General features: G+C 39.3%; 2 protein-coding genes across 6 annotated transcripts in view; one reads left to right on the plus strand and one right to left on the minus strand.

Moving 5' to 3' along the window:
* Positions 1–931: 931 nt before the first annotated feature.
* On the minus strand, positions 932–16197 carry LOC113036415 (flotillin-2). 2 transcript variants are annotated; one of them, XM_026192754.1, is made up of 11 exons: positions 15962–16197; positions 14224–14305; positions 9249–9339; positions 8191–8314; positions 6956–7074; positions 6073–6186; positions 5869–5988; positions 5327–5541; positions 4572–4755; positions 2814–2963; positions 932–2648 (listed from the first exon to the last, which is right to left on the minus strand). In XM_026192754.1, exons 1-11 carry the CDS (start codon positions 16008–16010, stop codon positions 2613–2615), a joined length of 1284 nt encoding a protein of 427 aa, XP_026048539.1. In that variant the 5' UTR covers positions 16011–16197; the 3' UTR covers positions 932–2612. The 2 variants fall into 2 exon arrangements, with proteins under 2 accessions (XP_026048539.1, XP_026048540.1); XM_026192755.1 differs by lacking the exon at positions 15962–16197 and adding an exon at positions 15678–15934.
* A 1856-nt stretch (positions 16198–18053) lies between these two features.
* myo7aa (myosin VIIAa) overlaps positions 18054–26019 on the plus strand; it is a 56777-nt gene continuing 48811 nt past the window's right edge. For 3 of the 4 annotated variants that reach the window (XM_026192342.1, XM_026192345.1, XM_026192344.1), the window contains exon 1: positions 24644–25162. In XM_026192342.1, coding sequence (XP_026048127.1) covers positions 25064–25162 — 99 coding nt within the window. In that variant the 5' untranslated portion in view covers positions 24644–25063. Of the gene's footprint in view, positions 18453–23822; positions 23891–24643; positions 25163–26019 lie in introns of those variants that run through there. The other variant, XM_026192348.1, reaches the window with a different exon arrangement.

Here is a 26019-nt window from a genome sequence, read left to right on the forward strand (position 1 = left end):
TTTTCTGAAGTGGTGGCATGAAAAAAAACTTCCACAAAAAGCAAGTTTTTTTTTATATAGTGAATTAAACTAAAAAGTAACACTTAGTGTAAAAAACATTTTGGCCACGGAACTAAAAATTCAATCAAACGAAAAAATAAATAAATAAATGAAAAACAGATAAAAAATGGTTTTGTGGTTTGTCAAATTTTCCAGCACAAGCAGACCGAAGAGACATTAATGCAGACGGTTAACCTGACTGGGATGACTGTGTGACAAGAATTTGTAAGATTTAGGAGGTTTAGATAAGCACATTATTAAAATAATAGTATCTGGCACCACTAATATTTTGAAGAAAAAAAATTAAATTCACACTAAAACTAATCAAAACTCAAACCAACTGATCCCTCCGGGGAAATAACAGAAACTTAACTGAATTTACTAATATACAATTAAAAATCACATAGAAAATAAAACTGATGAAAAACAGAATACTACTGCACAATTACTCTGGTGAGAAGTAAAACAGGAAACAACTGAGAAAGATTTGAGTTTAAAGCTTCAAACAAACTCAGATAAGGTTATTTTAAGTTACTTTATGATTCTAAATTGGTGGCCAGTTTAGAATCAGAAATTAGCCTAACCTCATCGTTGGACTACAGGAAGAGAGAAGGCTATTTGATCCATGGACCTTCTTGTTGTGAGGTGATGGTGCTAACCACTGCACCATCTTGCCAGGGAAACATCTGTTTTTTGGTTGTTGTTGTTTGTTTGTTTTTTTACAATTGTTTGTTTAGTTGACTTTTAAATGTTTTCCTTTATATTTACTATTAACTACTACTAAAATTATGTTCACTGCTGTAACAAAAGAGTATATTGTATACTCAACTTGTACATTCCTGCCTTTTAACACTTCTGCTTTAATTTAAAGGAGAGAAAATAAAGAAATAAATCATGGCAGTTTGATTTATTAGAATGACAGTTTGAGAGTGAGCAGATTCTATTGTATACAGATGGATGACATGCAGCAGGAGCATACACGAACATATGAACATTTGAGACAAACAGGGCATGAAGAAAGTGAAGATGAGAGACTCACACACACATAAAAGCATCAACAACAAGAATAACAGTCTTCTATAAATTCTCCCAGACTGACCGCTTCTTCCCTAATAACTACACAAACTAAACATCCCTGCCAGGTTGCAGTCAGGTCGTCTGGAAACACGAGAGTGGATAGAAATGCAGAAACCATTTGCACGTTTTGCTAAATGGACGGATTCTGTGAGCAGCGGCAGTGGATTACACTTCCAAACTAGAAAGCTCTGTGACAATTACAAATTTTAACAGATATAACATTGTTTATGATAAGTTTGATTATCCAGTGTACCCCGCTAGAATATCACTTCATATCTGATGCCACAGTTCAGAAATTGCAGATATGTAGAAACGCTGAACAGAGAAGAGTGTCTCTCTGAAATGTGAACGTTTGGTTTGTTGACACTCTGTTAAACATGGCTTAGCATCTATAGGTAACTGTAGTGTCAAATTAAACATTGGTCCTCAGATGCACAATCCCTCCTTCTGATACACTAAAAATCAAGTCAGTCTGTTCTATTTGGCATCACTGTTTGGCCTTTCATGTTCTAAATCTATTCGATTGCCTCACATTTTACGCAATATAAACATGTTGGGTTCTCTAAACCGGTTACTTTCACAATTTCTCTGTAATTTCACCAGCCACATTTTTCTACTTTTCATCAAGGCCAAGCCAGCAGCTACATTTTACATAAAAACCCACTGTATATATATATTTATAAGTGTATATATATGTATGTATATATATATATATATATATTAAAAATCAAAAAAGTCATACACATTACACACTAACCACATTAACACAAGAATTTGCTACCCGTTTCCCTGTCAGCATATAAATTATGTTAAAATGTGTCATGCTTGATATCAACAGACGCGGAGAGAAAAACTTCATTCAGAGGGGAGCAGACAAAAAGTCTGCAAAGGACTTAAGGTGGAGATTTGAAAAAAATCAACAGGGCTTCTTTTGAGACTGAGAGCACCTTTGTCTCAACTTCTGAGACATAAACAGTGTTTCACTGGTAAAAATGACAACATGAAACACACTGGAGAAACAAAAGATTGAAATTATCTGTGGAATACAGATGTGTCGCATAACAGAGGTATATAAATTAACAAAAGGGCTGAAACATAAAGAATGTACAAACTGGCCTCAGTGTATAATTACCAAAGAGTAGGTGTTATGATATAATAAATAACAAATATAATCTGCCTCATCTTTCAGTCTAATATCAGCTCTCTTGTTCAATTGTGTTTTATACAAGCCGGCCAATAAATACAATTCAAACACAACAAATAAAAATCCATCACAAAATATTCAAGTTTTAAACTAAAATCAAAATCTTTGAATGAGCAGCAGTGCATGCAGATTTTCTGGTCCTGTATAAAGTAAGGCACCAGAGGTTTCCAAAATTCACTTGGTATACAGAGTATACGTATAAAACAACAAAAATCTTCAAGTGTATTAAAGGCAGTCTATGAGAGTGCATACAACAGAGACTGGAGTCATGTGGAGTCTTCGGTTTTCAGGCTTAAGCTGAGCCGGTCACCTTCTGCAGCAGAGGGATCTGCAAAAAAATCGAACAGATTATTTGTAAGGCTTAACTGAAGTACAACCTCGCTGGTTTCAGCGTCCTTTAGGTTCACACTGGAAACAAAAACTTAAATCCAACACGCTGAATCACAAAGGTTAACAGGAATGCATCATATATAAAATGATATAAAGATGTTACCTTCGACAAATCCACTCCAGTGAGAGCGTTGACCGACACAGGAAGTTCGGCCAAAAGGCGGTTCAACTCGCCTGTCACGCGGCTGCCCTCGCCACTCAGAATGACAATTTCATTCGTCCTGGCTAAGGGCGCCGCCACTTTGGAAGCAATCTGCAAAGACATTGTTAAGCATTTACAGTAAGATGGAAATAATCCAGCTCTGGTGTTTTATGTGACATGTTAGACTAGCCTAAAGAAAAATACCAACTTTTTGTTCTGTTGAAGGTTTCGACATGGCCAAAGCTTCATTATACATTAAATAACCCATACCTAATCAAATATCAACACTTTTCCAGGTCCATTAAACTTAAATCAGCTGGAAGGCCGATTGTTTTGAATTTGGTCCACCATTTCTGGACTTTTTGCTAACTGCCATGGGACAGCAGGCTTGTTGCCAGAGAATGTGAGATCATAAGATTTGGGGAATCTGCACTTCTGCCTCTGACAAATCTCTCCAAGTGTGCCAAAAATGGCTTGCATTTCATACTTGTTGTTCCTAGAGTATTTAAAAGTAGAATGGGAGGCAGAGCCTTCAGTTTTCAGGCCCCTCTTCTGTGGAACCAGCTTCCAGTTTGGATTCAGGAGACAGACACTATCTCTGCTTTCAAGATTAGGCTTAAAACTTTCCTTTTTGCTAAAGCATATAGTTAGGGCTGGACCAGGTGACCCTGAATCCTCCCTTAGTTATGCTGCAATAGACGTAGGCTGCTGGGGATTCCCATGATGCATTGAGTTTTTCCTTTCCAGTCACCTTTGTCACTCACTATGTATTAACAGACCTCTCTGCATTGAATCATATCTGTTATTAACCTCTGTCTCTCTTCCACAGCATGTCTTTTATCCTGTCTTCCTTCTCTCACCCCAACCGGTCGCAGCAGATGGCCCCGCCCCTCCCTGAGCCTGGTTCTGCCGGAGGTTTCTTCCTGTTAAAAGGGAGTTTTTCCTTCCCACTGTTGCCAAAGTGCTTGCTCATAGGGGGTCATATGATTGTTGGGTTTTTCTCTGTATCTATGAAGCGCCTTGAGGCGACTTATGTTGTGATTTGGCGCTATATAAATAAAATTGAATTGAATTGAATTTTGGGGGAAATGAGTACTCAAAGTCAAAGGGAGAGAAATCTGATGGGAGGTGAGCTTAAAGTGTGTTTGTGTGGCCAAAGCACTGCATGGCACCTGCCACAGTTCAGGTTGTTTCTCCTGAATGTCTTCCCCTCAGACGCTTCAAGACCTTACAGCAGATCTGAGCACCGACAGTCTCACTCTGGGGGATCGATTCAAAATGCATAACTCTGTGAATTTACAAAAGCAAACAGAAATATCAGCTAGCATGCTAGCACAAAACGATCCTCCAAATGAAAGTTAAGTGAGTTTGGCGCAGGAGGGGAAATCCAACAGAAGTCGATGTTTGCTTTCTGCAGATGGCTGAGGTTGACAGCAGTGCTGGAAGCAGTACAGATGGATTTTTTTAATAGACTGGGGTTATGGTTCTTTGCGATCACCCATTGTTGAATTCTTAGTAATAACATTTGTGCCAAATCATTAAAAGCAACCAAAACGTGATGAAACTGAAGTGATGAAAAACTTGTGCTTAAATTCACGTGGACATAAAAAGAAAAATGCTTCCAATTCATCAACCTCGGGCCGGGTGATGCTTGTAAAATGACATCCAAGTTCTTCTCTTCCTTTGCCTGAGCTGTATGAGCACATATCTGTGTGTTACCTTAGGCAGGGCCTCGAGGACCAGAGCTGTCTTAGCTGCATCTCCGTACTGCTCGTAGGCCTCAGCCTTCAGTCTCATCTTCTCAGCCTCGGCCTTTCCCACCGCTTCAATCGAGCTAGCCTCCGCCTCACCGACCTTTTTGATCTTCTCGGCCTCAGCCTGGGCAATCAGCACTTTCTTCAGCCTGAAGCAGGGAAACATTAAAGTTATATTTGCTGTTATCAAAATCACTTCCTGAGTGGGTAGGATGCAACTTTTTTGAGACAATTTGCTTCTTAGTGATGTGTCATATGTTAATCTGTCTTCATGCACAAGTTTTGGATGGTGGGATAGTTTTTACAGCTTTCCTTTCTCAAATAAAGCCCACAGCAGCACACGATAAATTTCAAATCTCTTTTGCTCTGCTTCTACGGGTGGATGCACAGGAATATCAGCTTTTTGCAAATCAGTACAATTAGACATGCACAGACCTTTTCATACAGAGCACCTGGAAATTACACAATACATTTCACTTCAATAAGGAAAAACATATATGGAAATATATCGTTAAAAACACAGTCATGCTTCCTTAGTCCAAACTTTCCAGGTGTTTGTTTTGTAGGATTCTGCAGGGATTAAACCAACAAAATAAATATATATTTTACATCAGGGAGGTAATGTGCTGCTAATCATGTCTGACGAGAGCTGTGGTACATTCTTGGGGATCTTGCCATTTCTACGCATTCCTAAATCTGACTGAATGTCTTTTCACTCACTTCTCGCCCTCAGCCAGCTGCTGCATTTTATAGGCCTCGGCCTCAGCAGGCCTCTTTACAGTGGCAATGAGCTCCTTGTCTGTCCGGTCAATCTCCTTCTCCTCAATTGTAATCTCCTTCTTCCGCTGCACCACTTGGATCTCAATCTCCTCCAGCCGGATCTTTTGCTGCTCTTTGGCAGCCTGCAGCTCGTATGCCAGCTGGGCCTCTGCTTTCTGAAAACATCAACACAGAGGTGGTCTAAGGCATTTACATCTGAGGCAACAGTTTCTGTTTGTGTTGACACGTGCACATTTTGAAGTTTTAATTTAATACATTACTTCAGATCAAAAGAGCACATGTTGTTTTTCTGATTTTAATCACTCTAACTGCAGATTTCAGGTAAATTGTTTACACACCATGTGATTTAATACAGACTGGCACTTTTTGGGAACAGCCATAAGTTTGGTTAAAGCAGTGTATAATACAGTATAATAACAAGTATTTTTATTTGAACTGTACACAGACAACCTGTAAGTGCAAACGAAACATTCAGTACCGACCCTAGCATTGACTTCTTGGTTGAATGAAGCTTTCTGCAGCTCCAGTTCTCGTTTGGAGTCAGCCATCTTGGTGTCAGCCTTGAATTTAACATCCATCATCTCCTTCTTGCATTCGGCTTCCTAAGGTGATAATAAAGAAACAGCTGTGAACAGCTGGTCTCTGTGCACGGAAGAATCAATTTCAAGCTTGCTAGATTTTCTTACCCGTATCCCAGCATCCCTCTCTGCCTCGGCCACACCGATGTCTGCATCCCTCTGGACAGCTGCAATCTGGGTCTTTCCAAGGGAGCTCAGGTAGTCCAGTTTATCATACACATCCTTTGAAAACACAGAACCACAGGACACGTAACATTAAACTGGGTGTGGCGTATATCAACATCTTTCATATGATTAACAAGGTTACGAAGCCAAAATAAAACAGAACATACAGATTAAAAAATGCTGGGCCTTTGTGGGTGCAAAGAAAGCAGATGACAGGGTGGCACTCAAACAGCCTCATTTCTACATGTAACATTCAATCATATTTTAAAGTCCAGAATCTGACGTGTTACAGAAATCCTGACATGGACTAAAAGATGTTACAGAAATGGACTTTGGGTTTCAGCAGAGCACTAACCTCAGCCGCTCTGTCCACACCACACACTTCAATTAGTTCTAATGAGCAACAGTGAACTCCACAGGGTGAGTCCAGTCAATTATAAAAACCAGTTAAACTCATTAGGATTGACTACTCTAATAACCAGCAGCATCAACAGCTCAGAGAAAGACCTTTTTCAGTTTCAGTAATATTACAAAACTACAGTCTAAAAAGAAAGATGGGAAGGCTGCTGATTAATGTTTGAACGACTGTCTGTCCCACGTGTCGCCGTCTCAGTGTCGCATTTCTTCTGACTGAAGAAATGTGGCTTAAAGCTAAAGTTTTGATACTCTGCATCATCTCTCTTGCACATCCACACTGAGGCAAAATGGAGAGCACCAACGGCGCTTACATGGTTTAAGTAGTTATATACTTACATGAATACTTAATATTCTTGTTTTTATTTGACTTCTTCTGTTATATTACTCGTTTCATTTTCCTTTAACTCACCTTAATGGTAAAGCTCAGAATCTCGATGCCCATCCTGCCGACGTCAGGAGCTGCTACGTCCCTCACCAGTTTAGCAAACTGATCCCTGTCCTGATAGATCTGCTCCACTGTCAGAGTACCTGCAAAAGAGACACATCGTTCAACATCATTTAGCCTGCAATTCACTTTTAACAAACTACCAGCAGCTCGATGCGGGGCAGCTTTATTTTTGATCCAAATTAATTTTTTTATTTCACGTCACCGCATCAGAAATTTGTCAGAGAAATGCATCACCCCTTGAACTCAAGTAGCATAAATGGTCAGCACAGAGCTGCTGGTACTAATCAGAGATCGACCGGTCAGTAGACCACAGTCTGACGACTGCCAGTGTTCTCAGTCAGCCTCACATATGTCTGAATCCAAGTCTGTGCACATGCTGAAACGAACGGAGGCAAATGCTCAAAATCACAATCAAATTCACACAGTAATTTTAATGTTATTAGTGTGGAAGCTACTCATTGTGAGTCAAGACAAAAAAAAGTCTTGAGGCCCACCCCAGAAACCCTGGTAAACAACAACTCCAATCACACATTTAAAATCACTCTCGCCCAGCTTAACATTTGAAAGAAGGAAAAGTGCTAAAGCTAAAGCTATCCAGAGCTCAGAAACAGCCACAAGCTAGCAGCCTCAGTATGTGCAGCCAAAGGATCAAATCCATTATGAGGAAAATAGAAAAGAGTTCAAGTCTCCAGAGAAGTTATAAACTGGAAAATGTAAAGTACATAAATCTGCACCACCTGCTTTGTTTGGTATGTCAGGTAAAGGTGGTAAAGGTTTCCAGTAGCAGAAGATTCTTTAACTTTCTGCAGACTGAGGGAAACTGTAAAGTTTAATAATGTCTTTCCTTGTGGAAATAATATTTCACATTGAATAAGCTGGTGCATCTCGAGTACTTATACAGAACTTATATATTACTTTTCTTCTCTAATTCAGACCTCAAACAGAAAAGCTAACACAATATGTATAACAAATAAAAGGCAAACTAAGGCTAACTTGTATAGTAAAGTCAGGAACTAATCAATAATCAATTTAATACTTTGCTTCTTTTCCTCTGTTGTATACATGCACGAGGAGCTATTCTGGACTTGTAAACCAAGAACGCTAAAACTATAAATTAATAAAATAACTATGATATTGTTTGAAATAAAATCTATATGTGTAGTGTTACTGTTGTGATTAGTGTTAACTGTTCACACCTAGAATGGAGCGCAGATGTCCCTCCAGAGTCTGCAGCAGCACACCTTTGATTTCCATTACTGATTTACCCAGAAACTGCTCACAAGCCACTGCCAGCAGGTCCTGCTCCGTCATGACTTTCACCTGAAGGAGACACACTTACAGTGTGTTTACACAGCAAGCTTTCTACACTGAGAAGCAATCATGGCACATGGGCTCAGAGTGCCATCAGTGCAATTTTAAACAATCAAGCAAAGTTCATTTAATTTAAGTCAAGAATTTTGAAAATGAATGTGCTAACACCAACGTTGTTTGGCTAGAAGATGAGCCTGTTAAGAAAATGTAGATAAAAATACAACAACACCTTTTCATGCTTTTATATGCTGTTTTGACCAGGAACCTATGATACGACTGTAAATTTGATCCAAAATGCCTTTTTTGATGTTTTCTTCTGTGAATGATCAGAAGTGCAGTTTTGTTATAGACAGACTGTGATGCTCTGAGTGTGCCCACCTTTATGTACAGTACTTAACACATTTGCTAGACCATCACCCAGTCCAAGGTTCATGCCACAGCAGTCCTAAATTAACAGTATTGATAATTACCAAAATATTTTTTTCTCTAATGGCTAACTAACCAATATATGCAAGCTCTTTGATCATTATATTTTTCATGCTAAATTATAATTGAATTATTTCCAAAAACGCTGGACAAAAATAATAAAGCACACTTTATTTTTTAATGGAGATGCCAAATTACAGTTATTCCCTTGCATTCCTGAACAAAACAATCGTTTTTGTGGCTAAAGGGGTTCATCAAGTATGTTAAAGTCATTTTACTAAATAAATAAATAAGACTGCTGATTATGAGGCAGTCTGTTGGGAAGCACTGATTGATTTTTCTTTGGAATTACACCATTAGATTATAGGGCCACATTTCAGAAAACATCAGAAAGCACTGCAGCAGAACACGACACTTTTGATAACAGATGATGTTTGACAAATAGGCTCGGCTTGAGTGAGTAAGTGTAAGTGTTTGTGTCAGCGTTCACAGAGAAGACGCTGGGATCTGGTCTTACCTGAGCCACCCCTGTGACAGTGATAGCTACTCCTTCTGCTGTCTCCACATCCTCACATCTTGGCTGCAGAGTCATTATCTCCAGGCTTAGCCTACAGCAACAAACACAGGCACAGTTATTAGGCAGCCCAGTCCCGCCTCAAGACTCTGAAACAATAGAGCAACAGGTGGAACCTTTAAATATTTAACACTAAGAGTATTCCTGCCTTCAAATGGGCCTCTGGGCAGTAAGTTTGGGCTTGAGCACAATCATTCCTCACTCAGTAAAAGGCAGTATGTGTTGTGTTATTTAACAGAAATCCATAGATTTACCTGTTATTACTGAACATTTGACAAACACAAAATCCCTTAGTGGAGTAAAAGAAACCAAAATTAGCAAAACTACTGAAAACTGATAAATTCCTGCATCTTTTCCTTGAAAGATCCCAAAATGCAGAAGGAAAACCCTGAGTCTATACCTCATTCTTTATAGTTATGTGTGTGTCTACTGTGCATATAACAATTTGTGTAAGACACTCTTGCAAAAGAGATTTAAAATGTCCTGGACGGTATAATCGTGGTACATGAAAATTTATTTAAAAAACAAAAACAAAACTATAGCAAAATTTTTTTGACCCAGCCAGTCACAGCAGATGGTTGTGAAAGTCTCTTCCGGTTCGGAGCTCTTCCTCTACGCCATCTTCAAGTCTTTATTTATAGGGGATCATCTGACTGCTGAGTGCAGGGCTCGCAAAATCGCTAGCCCGACGTCCCGGGGCTAGCGATTTTTCCAGTCGGGCTACCAAAATCTATCTCAGCCCTGCCCGTCGGGCTATCATAGGAAGGAAAAAATATATGTCAATGCTTTTGCATTCTTTCGGAAATGTAGCTGGGTAATTATGTCATTGGCATCAGTGAGCCACTGTCAATATGTGACATATTGAAATCGCGTTTGAATTTGCGCTTGTTTTTTGCTTTCACTTTGCAAATGTCCAGGTGCCTTCTTTTGGCGCACCAAGTCACTCGGGTCAGAACATGGGGTGCCACCATCATCCCACTTCTGACACCAATGTGGCGAGCTCAGACAACGAGGAGACGGAGGTGTCGTTTGGTCTTGCTTCCCGTGAGCTAGCCAGGGAGCACAGCCGTTTATTGACATCTGCAGAAGAACACTGCCGCTAGCTAACTGCTCAGCGCGGCAACCGCACAGCAACAACAACAACAACAACACACAGGGCGCCCTCTGACCCCGGAAGGACACACCGTCGCAGCGAGAGGGCGTCACCCGTCACTATGGCAACATAAACAAAACATAACTGTACAAACAGAACCCCGAACAGCCCTGGCCCGCTACAATATGCTGCTGAGAATATAGCCCAGAAGAAGCGTATAGTATAGCTTTTATTTTGGAAAGAGCCATTTCTCTGTAATAAACTCTCTTTTCCAAAGATGAGTGATTCCTCAATCAGATACGCAAACGCGCGTTGCAACTTCTTATCTGGTGCGAGTCTTTTATTTTGACAGCGAATGCGCACATGCGGACCACTTATGTGCACCCGTGTAAATAACATAATGTTCTGCCGGGTGTGTTGTTGGTTTTCTCTCGATTTCTGAGTCGACAAGCGCCTTTGTTACTGGGACCAGTCATTTTAAGAAAGGCCCCCATTAGAACCCATGAGAAATGCAAGAAATGCATTATTGCTCAGTCTGCAATATCTTTCCCAGAACAAACACCAATTGCAAATAACATACTAAAAATAAACCTGAAAAATCTGTTTAGAACAGCGTACTATGTTGCAAAGAGTGAACTACCACTGGCAAAATTTAGCAGTCTTTGCAAACTTCAAAAAGCAAATGGCCTAGATCTTGGTTCCACTGTCTCTTACCCGTGACTTCAGCGGAAATTTCAAATTCAGGATCTGACACAGACTGATTCATGTCCTATACAGTTCTTACAAGTTCATAGAAATTTCTGTTCAATTAGAACCAAGTATTTGAGTTGATGATTGTAATTTTTATACAATGTTGTAATTTGTTTTTCAACAATTTTTTGATTAATGTTTTGTTTCCTTTACAATATTATACTTTAATGTAAAGGAAACAAAACATCAATCAAAAAACATCAATCAAAAAAATTGCTCTCTTTTTTTATTCGGGCTACTTACATTTATTTTTGGCTACCAAAAACTGAAGAGTCCCTGCCCGAAGGGCTACCAGGGATTTTGAAATTTTGAGAGCCCTGGAGTGTCTCTATCTGGCATTGAGGAGACCTTTCGTCAAAGTCTTATGAAAAGACACTTTTTACATGATTCTCTGCAGTGCAGTGCAAGTTTCTGTGTGCAGCCTGTTACAGTCAGACCACATCAGGATCCCCTTCAGTTCGCTTACCAGCCCCGCCTCAGAGCTGAGGACGCCATCATCTCCCTGCTTAATCATGTCTACACCAAACTAGACCAACCGGCAAGCACTGTGAGCGTCATGTTTTTCGACTTTTCCAGTTCATTCAACAGGAAACCTGTGACCCCTGTTTCAGTCCTGGGGGTCGATGTGCACATTGTAAGGGCTACAAATACCTTGGAGTACACATAGATAATAAACTGCACTCTACAGGAAAGGCCAAAGTCGTCTCTATTTTCTGAGGCGGCTGAGGTTTTTAACATCTGTTGAATAATGCTCAGGGTTTTTTTTGTGTCTGTTGTGGCCAGCGCCATCCTCCCTGCTATTGCATGCTGGGGTATCAGGTTGAGATGCCAACAGATTCAATAAACTGATCTGCAAGGCCAGTAATGTTGTGGGGATGGAGCTGGACTCCCTTAAGGCGGTGTCTGAGAGGCGGATGTTGTCCAAGATAAGGACAAAGCTGGACAATACCTCCCACCCACTCCATAACATGCTGGCCAGTCACAGGAGCACGCTCAATGAGAGACTGAGATTACCCATAATGCACCACTGAACAACACAGGAAATCATTCCTGCCTCTGGCTGTACAACTCATCCATCTAATGCACAGTACACAGCGCAATAGTTACACCCTTGATAATTGCACATCCTCTACAGTGAAAATAACAAATAACAACAAAATGTCACCTCTGTGATATTCTGGATATTTATAATTGAGCTTTGTGTATATGTTAGAGCCATTTCTTATATTTTGTAAACTTTGGAATATATTGTATTATAATTTAGTTCAGTGTGTTACTGTTTTTGTCTTGGAGCAACTGTAACCATATAATTTCTTTAGGTATCATTAAAGTATTCTGATTCTGATTGCGGTAAGTACACCCCAGGTCAGTATTTCGTATAACCACCGTTAGCAGCAATAACTTGAAGTAATCACTTTCTGTATGATTATCCGTCTCTTTCATCATAGAGGACGAATTTTAGTCTACTCGTCTATACAAGTTTGCCTCACTTCATTGACATTTGCAGATATGTGTTTAAATACATAAGTCCTTACCACAGCACTTGAGTCAGGTGGAGGTCTGAACTTTGGGTCACTGCAACACTTTGTTTTCTTTTTCAGCCATTCTGTTGTAGATTTGCTGACGTGCATATCAATCATTGTCTTGTACCACGACTCAAAGCTTTAGCTGTCAGACAGATGGCCTCATATTTGACTCACATACACTTTGGTAAACAGAGGAGTTAATGGTTGACTCAATGACTGCACGGTGGCTAAACTGCCACACCCCCACCACCATGCTTAACAGCTGGGGTAAAGCATTGTATTGATATTCCGTTTGGTTTTCTTCAAGCGTGGTGCCGTGCATTATGGCAAAACATCTCTATTTGGTCTCATCTGTTCAGAGGATAATGCTCCAGAAGTCTTTTAGTTTGTTTAGATGCAGCTTTACAAACCTAGGCTGTGCTGCCATGCTCTTTTTAGAGAGAACAACACTTGGTGTGGGGTGGGGGGGTGTTGCAGCCTTTCAGAGCATTGCAAGGTGCGGTGAATCAGGTGGGATACCCACTCCTGGGGAGATTGTATTAACACTGTGTTAATGATTTGTCGATACACACACCTGAATGATCCTGACCACTACAATGCCAAAACTCCCGCTTTTACAGATGTGCTCACACTTGCTGATGATCAATTAATCAAGCGCACTGAATTTGCAGCACCTGGCTGCTACTTACCCTGTTAATTCCTATGTAGGCATTAAGGCTGTACTTTCTTTTTCACGTGGCTGTAAATAAAACTGAATTGAATTGTATTGAAGAATCAGTACGTTGGGGATGGATCCACCCTGCTTAGTTTCACATTTCAACACACCTGTCCGATGGTTGTGTGAAGCACTTGTTTGCCAAAGAGTTTGTTTACACTGTCCACATGCAGCTGTGTTTTGTTAACTTCCATTCATAGTTTATTCAGACACTGCTCAACACAGAGCTGAAGCACTGCATCTACTTGTGACTAGAAACGGATGTCTCTTACCAGAGAACAAAAACCAGCTTCTTTGCACTTTAAGGCAATTCCCTACTCACAGATCACTTTTGTTTGTTAACAAAAGTGAACTATTAGGATTCAGTTATTCAATTATGACTTGAATTATGAGTATAACAACTTTAGCCAAAGCTAAAGTTAAAATGATGGGATTAAGCATTTCACAAAGGGTTTGCTGACCATTCAGTTCTGTGTAAAATATAAATCCTGCAATAAAACATTTTATCTATGACAACTCACAAAACATTTATGTGAGATATGCACTTAGCACACTGCACATTAAGAGAGCAGAATACATTTAGTTCTCAGTAACACTACCCCAGTCATGTAAGAGGAAATGTTTGTATATAATGTGACTGGAAACACACTGTGTGTAATATGAGACAAAGTGTGGGAGAACAGCTTCCATTCCTCACTTTGCCTTTTGATGGCCTTCAGATAATGCAATTGACTTTCTTGTGGTTAATCTTTTTCGCTGTGGTCTAATTAGAAAGCTTGGTCCATATTATATTTCAAGATAACATTTACATCATTGCTTCTAGCACACTGTCACCTTTGGGCGTCTGAGATGAGCCACCAAGCCCAGGACCATCCTCCTACGACGTAGGTTTTGATATCAGAGCCGCAGCAACCACCTGCGGAAAGAGGACAGCGCCATCAGGACTCTTCAGAAATTCTTTGACTATAACATTAAATGATGCAGTCCAAAGATATGCGCTGAGCTTATTAGGTCCCTGTTAAGCCTTTTTAGCATTGTTTTAGAAAAGTGTTTTACCACTATAATCATTATTGTTCACATTACTTTAAGTAGAGGGCTTGTTCAAAACCTGCCAGTAAAAACAGGTTTTGATAATAAACACAGCATGTGTAAAAGCCAAAGGGGAGAAACACTATGGGGAAACGTTATCCAGCTGTTGTTCTCAAACAAAGGCCATAATAAATACATCGGGTTCTTGAATAATTAAAGTTGAGATTTCAGAGAGTTACCGAATTATTTATTTATTTTCTATTTCCCAGGAACCAATTTTGGCAACCGTGGCTTTCCAATCTGCCTGCGACAGATTTGCGACCTATCCAGCGTGTACCCCGCCTCTCGCCCTATGAGCTGCTGGGACAGGGTCCACCCCACCCAGCCTCTTATATAATGTTTATTTCATATATTTATTAATTAATGTAAGTGGGTGTAAATTGCGACACCAAACTGGCTGTAGGTGTAGATCTAAGGGTGAATGATTTCTGTCTCTGTGCGTTAAGCCCTGTGATGGCCTGGTAAATTGCCTACCCCACCTCTCACCCAATGTCGGCTCCACTCAGCCATGACTCCAACCAGATGTGCAGTTAAGAAAATGAATATTTATCTAATGCCCTTCAATGTGTCTTCTCCTCTAAGAGAAGATTTCTATCAATATGACTTTTTAGTACTCTAATCTAATTGTGTGAATTTAGAAAGGTTGTATGTTCTTCAGATTATACCGTTGAGTTATTTTACACTGGTATACTCTGATGTACATGGGGGGGTCTTTTCTTCTGATATCTCTACCAATTAATTATAGTCATTAAAAGGGCTAGAATTGGTTCAGGATGACTAAACCTGTTACTTTTAGCTACACCATGCTCATTAACGGTGGTAGAAGATGTATTCACATCATTTACTTAAGTAAAAATCCTCCATGGAAAAATCTACTTGAGAAGAAGTACATAAAAATAGCCTTAAAATGCAGTAAAAGTAAAAGTTCTCGGCTACTTCATTAGATTGGTTGGAAGCCAATGATTTCATCTTTAACGATGTGTTTAGAGCTTGTAAAATATTAAAATTAACCCGTTATTGTGACATAAATGTAGACATACCGTTCTCCATTAGCTGTGAAATAAGTAGCACCAAATGGAAATACTCAAGTAGGGAAAATTTCTGCTCAAGTACAATACTTGAGTGAATGCACTTTGTTGATTTTCAAATCCGCTTATTAATAAATCACACTTGTTATCAATAAAACATAAAAACCTGACCTATTCACATATCTGCGTTGAGACGCCGATGCCTTTCAATCACATGATCCAAATCACTGCTAACGCACCGCCTGATCAGCGTCGCAGCTTTTAAGCTCTGAAACCACACGACCGCTAATTTATTCACTTTACACAGTAACTGTGTGCTCTAAAAGCACTGGCTCGCTCTGCACTTATTTTAAAAACCGAATGCCAAACCTGGTTTAGTTTGCTAGCTAATACTATTAGCTACTTTCTCCCCATCCCCGCTAGCTCGCTCCATCAACACGACGGGAAACACCTACCGGAGACCACCAACGCTTCGTTCGGCCCCACAGTTAAACAGCTTCCCATCCTGACTCAGGATAAAAAGGCGAGGGGAAAAACAGTTAGACTCAGGAGCCCGTTACGGAGATGAAGATGATGATGGTATTATCTGAGGTTTTAAATAAGCGCGAATCGTGTGTTTAAAGAGGCTTCACGTTCAGCACAACAGCAACAACAACACGACCCCGCCCCGCCCAGCGACGACGTACTGACGTCATGCTCTCGACGGCTCGTGTCAAGAATAACTCAAATTTTTACCAAAACATCTTTTAGTACCCACCTCTTGCTTTGTCCTTCAAAAATTTAAATCTTGCACAATTTCCAAAAACATCTTACAGGATGTAGGAATATGCCTGTTGCGTATATTTGAGTTTGACTACATCAGTGGCATGACCCTCAGTCCTAGTAAAAAAAATATTAAAAATTATTTTAAAAATTGTTTTTCTCCCTATTATATGCACAATGAGTGTGAAAGACCTTCTCCGATGCTTTAATTTGCTATCATATCTTTATTTAGTATGTTGCAGTTTCTAACTGTGGCCACTAGAGGACCGTAAACAGCAATGTGGAAAGCCTGTCCAGGTCAGTTTTTCAAAAAAGTATTAATTTCATATAAATAGTCAAGCAAATTGTTTAAAATAGTGAAAGTATAGTTTTTGTCACAAAGTTGATCATCTAAATGGTATGTTTAAAGAAGTGTAGTATAGTTATTTTTTAAATACTGCATATAAGTATACTGCAGTCTAATTAAATGCACTTAGACAAAGAAAATAACACCACTAACACACTAAAAATGCAAAAATAAACTCAGATCACACATAATAATTAGATTAGATTTTTGGATTACATTTTCAAATTGTTGTGAATCATAAATATTCATAAGCTCTAATATTCTAATATATAACAGAGCTGGAAAACAATGGTACATACTGGCAAATAAAATGTTGAGCTATAGCAGTATGTGTTTAATTAAATGTAACTAATAGTGCTCTTATTCTCAGGTGCTCACTCACAGCTGTTCAACTTGTAACTCAAAGAGAGAAGATCACATATTTCCTTTCCCTGAAGAAGGATTCTCTTCACTAGTAATATCAAATGAAATGTGCTTGAAGAGATTTAATCATGTACTTAATCATCATACCGATTAACAAGATGACATTTCCTAAAAATATGGGGAGATGCATGCATCTTAGTTGCTTTCTCACGTTTTATTCAGAAGTAATCTGTACTGCTCCTGAAACTTTTAAACTTAAAGATTAGCTTGATATAAACTCAGTACATGTTTTTGGCTGATCTTCTGACTGATCAAACCATTTTGCTGCTCTCTCTTATTGTACTTTTAACAGCTTATCACTGGATCGTTAAGGTGCTCAAAGTGAATCCTGTGTGTGAGGCACTTAGTTGGACCCTTGTGCTTTGTGCCTTTTGGAGAGTAGTACTGAAAGTGGATATTTTAGAGTTCGTTACATGAGTCTCATTAATTCTGTTAAGTATTGTTATTGTTGCAGAAAATTGGAAATGGATAGAACTTTTCTTGTCTTGCTGGCCACTCAAATATCACATGTGGAACTACAGCCCAAAGAAAACTGCTAATTAACCGAACATGCATGTCTCTGGACTGTACGAGGAAACAAGTGCATCTGGAGAAAGCCCAGTTTATGTTAGGAGAACATAGACTTTCTCCTGATACTGCACAATAAAATCTACGAGTGGTAAAAATGTGTACTCTTACTGCTTTTTGGTCCTTTAAATGGGCATAATGTTGGGGTCCAATAATCAGCCCTTAGGAGATCACATCAGTATAGACTGTGCCCGTAAGGACAGAAATAGACTTTTACTGCAGCCTATTTATGAAAGTAGTGCATGCAACGATTTTCTTTTGTCTGCATTGATGCAACTGTTGCAACATTTTCTCTCTCTCTGCCCGACGTGTGTGTGTGTGTGTGTGTATGTTGTGTCTAATTACAACCTCCTCTATGTTGAACCACATCACCCCCCACTAACTCTGTCTCTCTCACACAGGGAAACAGGGATCAGTGGCAGTGAATGAGCAGCTTGCCGTGTCACTCTTAATACCGGCAAGAAAGGGAGGGAGGAAGGGAGGAGAAGGGAGCCATTCTTATACCTCTGTATGACTTCACAGAGGAAGAGTGAGAGAATGTGCAAAAACAGATGTAGGAAGAAGAGAATTAGTCATGTATGAGAGTTTAACACTGGAAGCAAACAGAAGAAGAAAGAGAGAAAGAAACTGAGAAAGTTAGAGACTGGAAATAAGCATATATACGAGAAAAGGTGTGGAAAGGACAAAAAAAGTGTCACACTGTGGAATTAACAACAGTTTCAGTCTTTTTTCCTTTTCTTCATCCTTCCATCCACCACACAGGACGTCTGAAACGAGACCAGCAGTGGATCAACAGGAGACGGAGAGTGAAACAGAAGAGGCAAGAAGTGTTCAGATCACGCAAACTGGTGAGGCTTACAGAGGCATACTGGCTTTATTCATAATCTCCTAAATCTGTGTGTGTGTGTGTGTGTGTGTGTGTGTGTGTGTGTGTGTGTGTGTGTGTGTGTGTGTGTGTGTGTGTGTGTGTGTGTGTGTGTGTGTGTGTGTGTGTGTGTGATTTAAGGGATCACCATGTGTTCCCACATGGTGTTCCAGGTGGCATGTCTTTATTTATTTCTTAAAATATTAAGAGAACTATTTAACAAGTTTACAACATGTTGAATTATATCGATGCAGTAATCACACAGACAAAATACCCGTGCAAATCCAGCATTGCAGTATTCATCAAACAGCAGTTGTTCAGAAATCATGTAAACATAAGCAGGGATGTTAGTCTGCGTCTTTAATGCTATTTGCTTTTTGCACTGGTATCATATCAGGCTGTTTAATAATAATAATATTAAATGCATGACAGAAACCACTTTTATTATACAGAAAATAGACCAAAAAAATAGAACATGTTTGAACATCTGCCTCTCAGAACAATTTTCCCTCAAATTTAAACACTGGAAAATTCAGCATATGAATGATATTTGGCTGAAGTGTGACTTGTTTCGGGACATCGTATTTCAAATGTAAACACGTTATTTTGTGGGATCGGTGTCAGTAAAAAGGTCTCTCTCTTTTGGCCCTTGTTTTTTTGTTTGATACTTTGTTCAGCTGCACATTATTAATCTCTGGTTCCTTTTTAACACTCCTCCTTCAATTCTTACTGATCACACTGTTTGCATGTATCAAACCTGCAGTATCTTTAAATGTTGAGCATAAAGTGCTGCAGGTTTGCTACTCCTGCTCCCTCCCTGGGTACTCACAAGCTTTTATACTTTTATCTTTAATTTGCACATTACAATGCATATTTCCTGAACTGGGCATTGCCTAAAGGTCATGTTGACACTAATGTTTCAGCACAACCAGCTAATATGAGCAACAACAGCATCAGCTGAATTATTTGACTTCTTTTTGTCTTTCTGGAGGCAAAGAATCAAGCTGAAGACATGACATGTGATACTGTCACTGTAAGAGATGTGCTTTTCATATAGTACAGTCTGCAGGCATGCAGAAACAATTGAAATATTTAAAGTAGAGTTCAGTGTATATTTGGTATTTATTCTGGTTTCATCAGAATCATCAGAATCAGAATACTTTATTAATCCATAAATAAATTAGTGGGGGGGGGGGGGGGGGGGGGTTGTCTTAGTAAAATGGGCTCTTTGGTGACACTATCTCATCAGGGGGAATAAAGAAAGTTGCTTAATGAGTACATAAAGTTGAGCTGAAGCTCGCTCCTCTGGTTTACTAAATGGCAGGACACTGTCAAAAATATAGGGAATATATTCTTAATAATTGGCTCCTTCATAACTTGGTGGGACTTGTTTACTTTCGTGTCCCAACCAGTTTGCTTAGATCTGACCAGATGCTCCTGGTTCCTGCATCCAGATTTAAAATAAAGGAGGATTTTGGTTTTTCAGTTGCCACCCTTAAGCTTAGGAACAGGCCACTACTTTTAATACTTTAAAAATGCAAGTTTGACTTTGTTTTAAATTTGATCTTGATTAGCTGGCAGTGGTTGATTTATTATGTGTTATAGGTGCATTTATGTGTTTAGACCGTCGGCATCGCTCAGCATTTGTTGCTTTAAAAGGTGCTCTATAAATGCTCTCGACTTGATTTGTTTTTTTCTGCATTACACAAAATGCATCTTGAGAGTTTCTGTGGTTCTGGCTGCGTCATGCTGGTACCCACTTTTGTAAACGCTATTCTTGAGGAGAAATGAGGCCTGCAGAGCTCCGGCAAACACCCATCGAGGTTGTCCTAAATTACATGAGTCACATGAATTTTGTTGTTTTTTTATGCATACACAGCAGCTAAATGTGTTAAACCAAATGTGATGCAAAAGGCATGTTTGCGTGGGATGCATTACAAATGCTTAAATTTTCATATATCTAATTTAATAAACACAGAAACTATGCAGGATGGAGACTTCGCATTGATCATGTGGTTTACAGTTTTTCATTTAAATTATTATCTTTCATTTAAATTATGTAAATGGAAGCTTTTTGTTTGTTTGTTTGTTTGTTTTTTGTCACAGTAACTAAAATGTCCAGTCTCTCTCAAGTGGGTCTGTCCTGGAAAGCTACCCAAAACCGATTGCCTTTTGGACCATATTAGTTCACAGCTGTCCAATTAAAGGGTTTTAATTTAGCCAGTGTGCCTGACTCAGTGGGGGGTATGCAGTACCTCCCTCAGGCCTATCAGTAGGTCATGAAGGGCAAGCAGGAATTAGATTTAGGTCCACAGACTGTTAGCACGCTCTGGTTATTCAGGCTGATAAGGTTTAGGTGACAATAGCACCGCTCTCTAAAGCACAGCCGTGTCAAAGTCTTCTAAAACCAAAAATCCAGCTTCCACACTGTCATGAGGAGAGAGACGAGTCAGGGTTTAGTGGTTTCAGTTCTTAGTGCAATTCTTTGGTATTTAAAAGAATTAAAGCTGCATGAAGTCAAATTCAGTTCAATTCAGAGTTATTTATATAGCACCAAAACACAACAGCAGTCACCTCAAAGCATTTTATATTGTCAGGTAAAGAACCTACAGTAACAGAGAGAAAAACAGTCACTCGGTGCAAGCAAGCACTCGGTGACAGTGGGAAGGAAAAACTCCCTTTTAACAGGAAGAAACCTTCAGCAGAATCAGGGTCAGGGAGGGGCGGGCATGTGCTTTATCCTGTAACATTCCTCATTCTTTAACAGCAAAAACAGACACTAAACATTCACTAGATAAAGTAACTACTGGAAGTGAGGTGGAAACTAACCCCTGCACTGGCAGGAAGTATTGCTAAAAAGGTTGTAAACCAGAATTTACTTTCAGAACTGATATGATATAAAATACTGATATGCTCACATCGTGTTTGCAGCTCAAAACACGTTTGTAGTTGTTTCAAATGTCCTCTCTCGAAGGCCCTGCTAGAAGGACACAAGCTGTGATAAATCATTTAAACATGGAGGTAGCCTCTCTTGTGTAGCTTGCATACTTTTGCAGCTAGTTTAGAGAGAGGTGTTTCTTTATTCACCCTCTCCTACAGCCTAACCTGTCCTCCTATTTTTAATTATCTGTGAATATTTGCTCTCTCTCTGTTTGACTCTTTTTCCTGCTTTTCATCCTTCGTTCTTCTTTCACATTTCCCTTTATTTACTCCAAGTTTTTTCTCCATTTACATCCTTTTCTTCTTTTTTACAGTCACTCCTATCACTGCTTTTCTTTCTTCCCTTATCATTTTGTTTCTGTCCGTCTAAACATTGCCTCACCGTTGGAGGATGTTTCACTTACACTGTGAGGTTTTTTTTGGCTACTGTGTATTAATGTACAGGTATAAAATCTGATACGTGCAGACATACACGGCATGACTGCACACAACCTTTGTCCCAGCCCCCTGCTGGGGTAATTAGATGCTGAAATATTGATAGTGTGTGTGTGTGTGTGTGTGTGTGTGTGTGTGTGTGTGTGTGTGTGTGTGTGTGTGTGTGTGTGTGTGTGAGAGAGAGAGAGAGAGAGACATTTCATGTGTTTGTATGACATGTATGTGATGGTAATTCTCTCTGTTGTTATTATTAGACCATTTTTGTGACCCTTAAAGTCCCGGAAGAATTAGCAAAGGTCAGTGAGGGAGAGAGACTCGAGAAACAAAGGACAAAAGAAGTTAAATGCAACAATAGACATCGAGCTGGAATTAAATTCTTTTTCAATTTACACCCTGTAGTCTGGCTGACACTGGCTGTATTATTCCTGCTTTCTGTTTATTCCTCTAGACTTATCTGATAACAGTTTTTATTCAAAAAGCATTTATTTTATACTTGGACAATTATTACAGTAATGTTTTCTTTCAAAAGTGCTAAAGATTTCATGGCTTTACCTGCTTATTTTTGAAAATATTACAATATTATTTATTTGTTTAATTTTCTTGAGGTCATAGGTATTAAAGTTTTGTACCTTTCATTAGTTTTTAATTTGTTTGTTTAAGTTCAGTTTTCAGACAGGAATTTGTTGCTTCAGTTTAAGGTGACAATATTTTAGTCACTTATGTAGACGTACCAATCCAAAAACCTCCTCCCAGCTCTATAAAAATAAACAAAATAAAGAATAAAACTGAAGACATTTTCTATACCATAATAACACCATAATAGAAAAACCACTGATTACTACAAAGTTAAAATTAGACAATTAGAGGTAGTTTGGTAAAAGATGTTAAATGTTTGTGATGTAAATTAAGGAAACTTTTGAAGTGAATGAAAAGAAGGCAAATCAAACAACATCCTGTCTGAAGTGCACTGCACACCTGACTCACCGGAGAACATTTAGATTTGATATAATGGCGGTCTTAAAGGTTGAACCAGGCTCTGTTCAGAGCTCTGGTGTAACTCAAGCTGTGCTGCGGTTCAAAGAGAAACCCAAACAAAGCGTCTAATGAGGTTGAGGTGTTGCAGCTGTCATACGTCAAAAAGTCAAAGGATCAGCCTGAAGCTTCATCAAGAGGAGCCTGAATAATTTATTAACACTAATTCCCATGCACACAGATACACATGCATAAACACTGTTTGCATGCGAGTGACCTGAAAAGAACAAACCCAGTTATCCTGTTTACTGTAACAGAATACTGTTCAGGTGCCTCTGCTGTGTGTTGTTGTTTTTTTGCACTCATACCAGCACTCACTCTCCCATGTTTTTGCACAGTGATGGTCCCAAGCTCATCTGTGCCAGACATTCTGGACCTCATTTGACCCAGATTCATTTATTCTGGGTTCATCTGACCGTAGAATGCACTGCCAGTTTTCATTAGGCTCTCTTAATGAACTTTGGCAAAGTTTCATGTGGCATTTTTGTGCCATTTGTAAGTAGTTATTTTCCCCTTGGAGCCCTTTATAAAGGTTTCTATCAGTGAACGTCTGTTTTACTGATACATGATTAATAAAAGTGTTTTATTAATCACTTTGTTGAGTGAGTATTTGAAAATGGGAACAAGTAATTTTCAAGGCCTCTGCACTTTCTATAATTAATCAGTATGGCAGCTTATAACATTGTAGTTTCTCAGATGTTCGGGCACTACTTTACAACCTGCCGCCATGTTGACAAATTAGTTGAGGTTGTATTAGTCTCTATTTATTTCAATACAGTTTGTCTATTCTGTTTGTTTCTAATTATACATCAGACCCAAAACCTTATAATTCATAATGATATACATAATGATGAGTTCACTGTGAGATGATCTGAATCATTATCATTTTTCATGTATTTATAGCAAACTCTGAATAAACGAATCTATTTCTCACTCTCTTCATTAGAGTCTACAGGTGACTGCTGATGTCCAACCATAAGGATAAAAACCAGGGCCATGGTCATTTTACAGCAGGTGAAAACACACACACACACACACACAGACACTCTCTCACACACACACACACACACACACACACACACACACACACACACACACACACACACACACACACACACACACACACACACACACACACACACACACACACACATACATACTCCTTTCCAGCTCCAAATCGTTCACTGTTACACTCTACTACAAAAGGTTTGCATGATTTGAACAGCCGGTTGGGTTAGTAGGGCTAAACTGTGCACTTTCGATGAACATACTATGGATACGTGCAATCAGTGACATCAGACAGAAATGAGAGTAAAACATATGAAACAGAGCATTTGGAGTACTCTTAAGCTGGAGCTTTTGGCACAGAGGGACTGGCATGCAAGCTGACCTCATGTGAAGCTTTTGTCATGTTTAACACAAACATTCACCACTGTAACAACATATACTGTATGACACAAAATAATGAAAGAAGAAAGAACATCTGAAGCTACAGTGTTCCCACTTTATTTACTCTTTCTTTAAAAAGCATGCACACACTGTAAACAGGGAGACCAGTCAAATCAAACAAGATGCTGTGTGTGTGTGTGTGTGTGTGTGTGTGTGTGTGTGTGTGTGTGTGTGTGTGTGTGTGTACTACTTTTGTATCAACCTCTTTGATACTTAGTTAATGCGCTGCTGAACTTGTCTTCTTTTCTGATCAGCTAATGAGCCCTGACAGCGTTCCCCTGCTGCAGAGGCACAAATGGGGCGAGCCAACAGAACAAGCAAATACATTGAATAATACGCCACCCATCTCTTCTGTGAATGTTTGTCTCGTCAGACACACTCTGACTTTTATCCAGTCTGCAAAGGTGTAACCAAACTAAACAGGAGAGGAGGCATGATTTACTCAGTCAGTGGAATACATTTTTTAGGTTCTTATGTGAGGAGGAAAAACAGACAGTTGGGGGAAATAATTCAGGAGCAGGACATTTTTACTTCGACCGTGGAATAAAGCAACTGTTGAATCTGGAAGACGACATGGAAAAAGGAATTTTTATGTACATATTTTTTTTATTACTCTACTTTGGAAAAGTCCCGATCAGCAGTCGTTTGTCAAATCTGGCTTGAAAAAGATTTTTTTTTTTTTTTAAACATGAAGGATTTTCTGTAGATGAGCAGTATGCAGGTGTTAATGTGGTAACCATGGCAATGAAAATAAACAGGAAGGGATCTGACTGGGCGCTGGAGGGCTGGGATCCAAACATACGCCGCCTCAGCTACAAATGCACCACCCTCATCAAGGTAAACTTCAGGTCCAATTAGGGGATGTTTGAATGATTGTCATTTATAAACACAAATTGCTGTGTGTTTTAGTTTATGCTGAGTTATCACCTGCTGCTAGAAAAATAAGAGGTTTTGAGTCTTTTCTTTAAAAGTTTAAGAGGGAACGTTGTGATCAGGTCACATGGTGACCTATAAAGCCCTGAGTTGGGTCAGTAGTCCAAGTGAGACATGACCTGAGACAACGGCATCATTGCTTAAAAACATACACATAGAAGATCACTCCTACTACACTTTATGTACATATCAAATAAATCTCTCTGACATTTCTCATAGTTTATTTTATCCTTTCTACATAGTACAAAATGCTCTTGTAGGATTTTGGCTTTTTTGTTTGGCTTCTTTCACCCCAACCTGTGTTTATTTACGTTAAATAGCTCTAATTAATTAATGGTCTACTTCTAAATATCAGCTGGAGCACATGTTACACCAACTGAAGCGTGATTTCATTAAATAAATACATTTAACATTATTTGTCCACTGTACTGTTATGGTGATCTGCGATTAATCATTTTTATTTCCTTAATAAATTGTTCCGTCCACGCCCAAACCTTCGATGACAGTGTTTCAAGACCTTCAGGTATCTCTTAAGAGTCTTATGTGAAACGATCCATTTATCTAGCATATGTTTGCTGATTTCAGGATAAATTTTCACTTTGAAGCACCATCACATTAACACCAAGGAGAATCTGTGTTCTGTGTTCAATCAGTCATCACCTGCTGAGGAATCACCATCCCACCTTCTTTGTCTATGACCTCCTTTGTCCCCTTGTTTCCCCATACCTCACTGCACGTCCTCCATCCTGAAGCTTCACAGT

The sequence above is a fragment of the Astatotilapia calliptera genome, chromosome 14, assembly GCF_900246225.1.
Source record: "Astatotilapia calliptera chromosome 14, fAstCal1.2, whole genome shotgun sequence".
NCBI lineage: Eukaryota > Metazoa > Chordata > Actinopteri > Cichliformes > Cichlidae > Astatotilapia > Astatotilapia calliptera.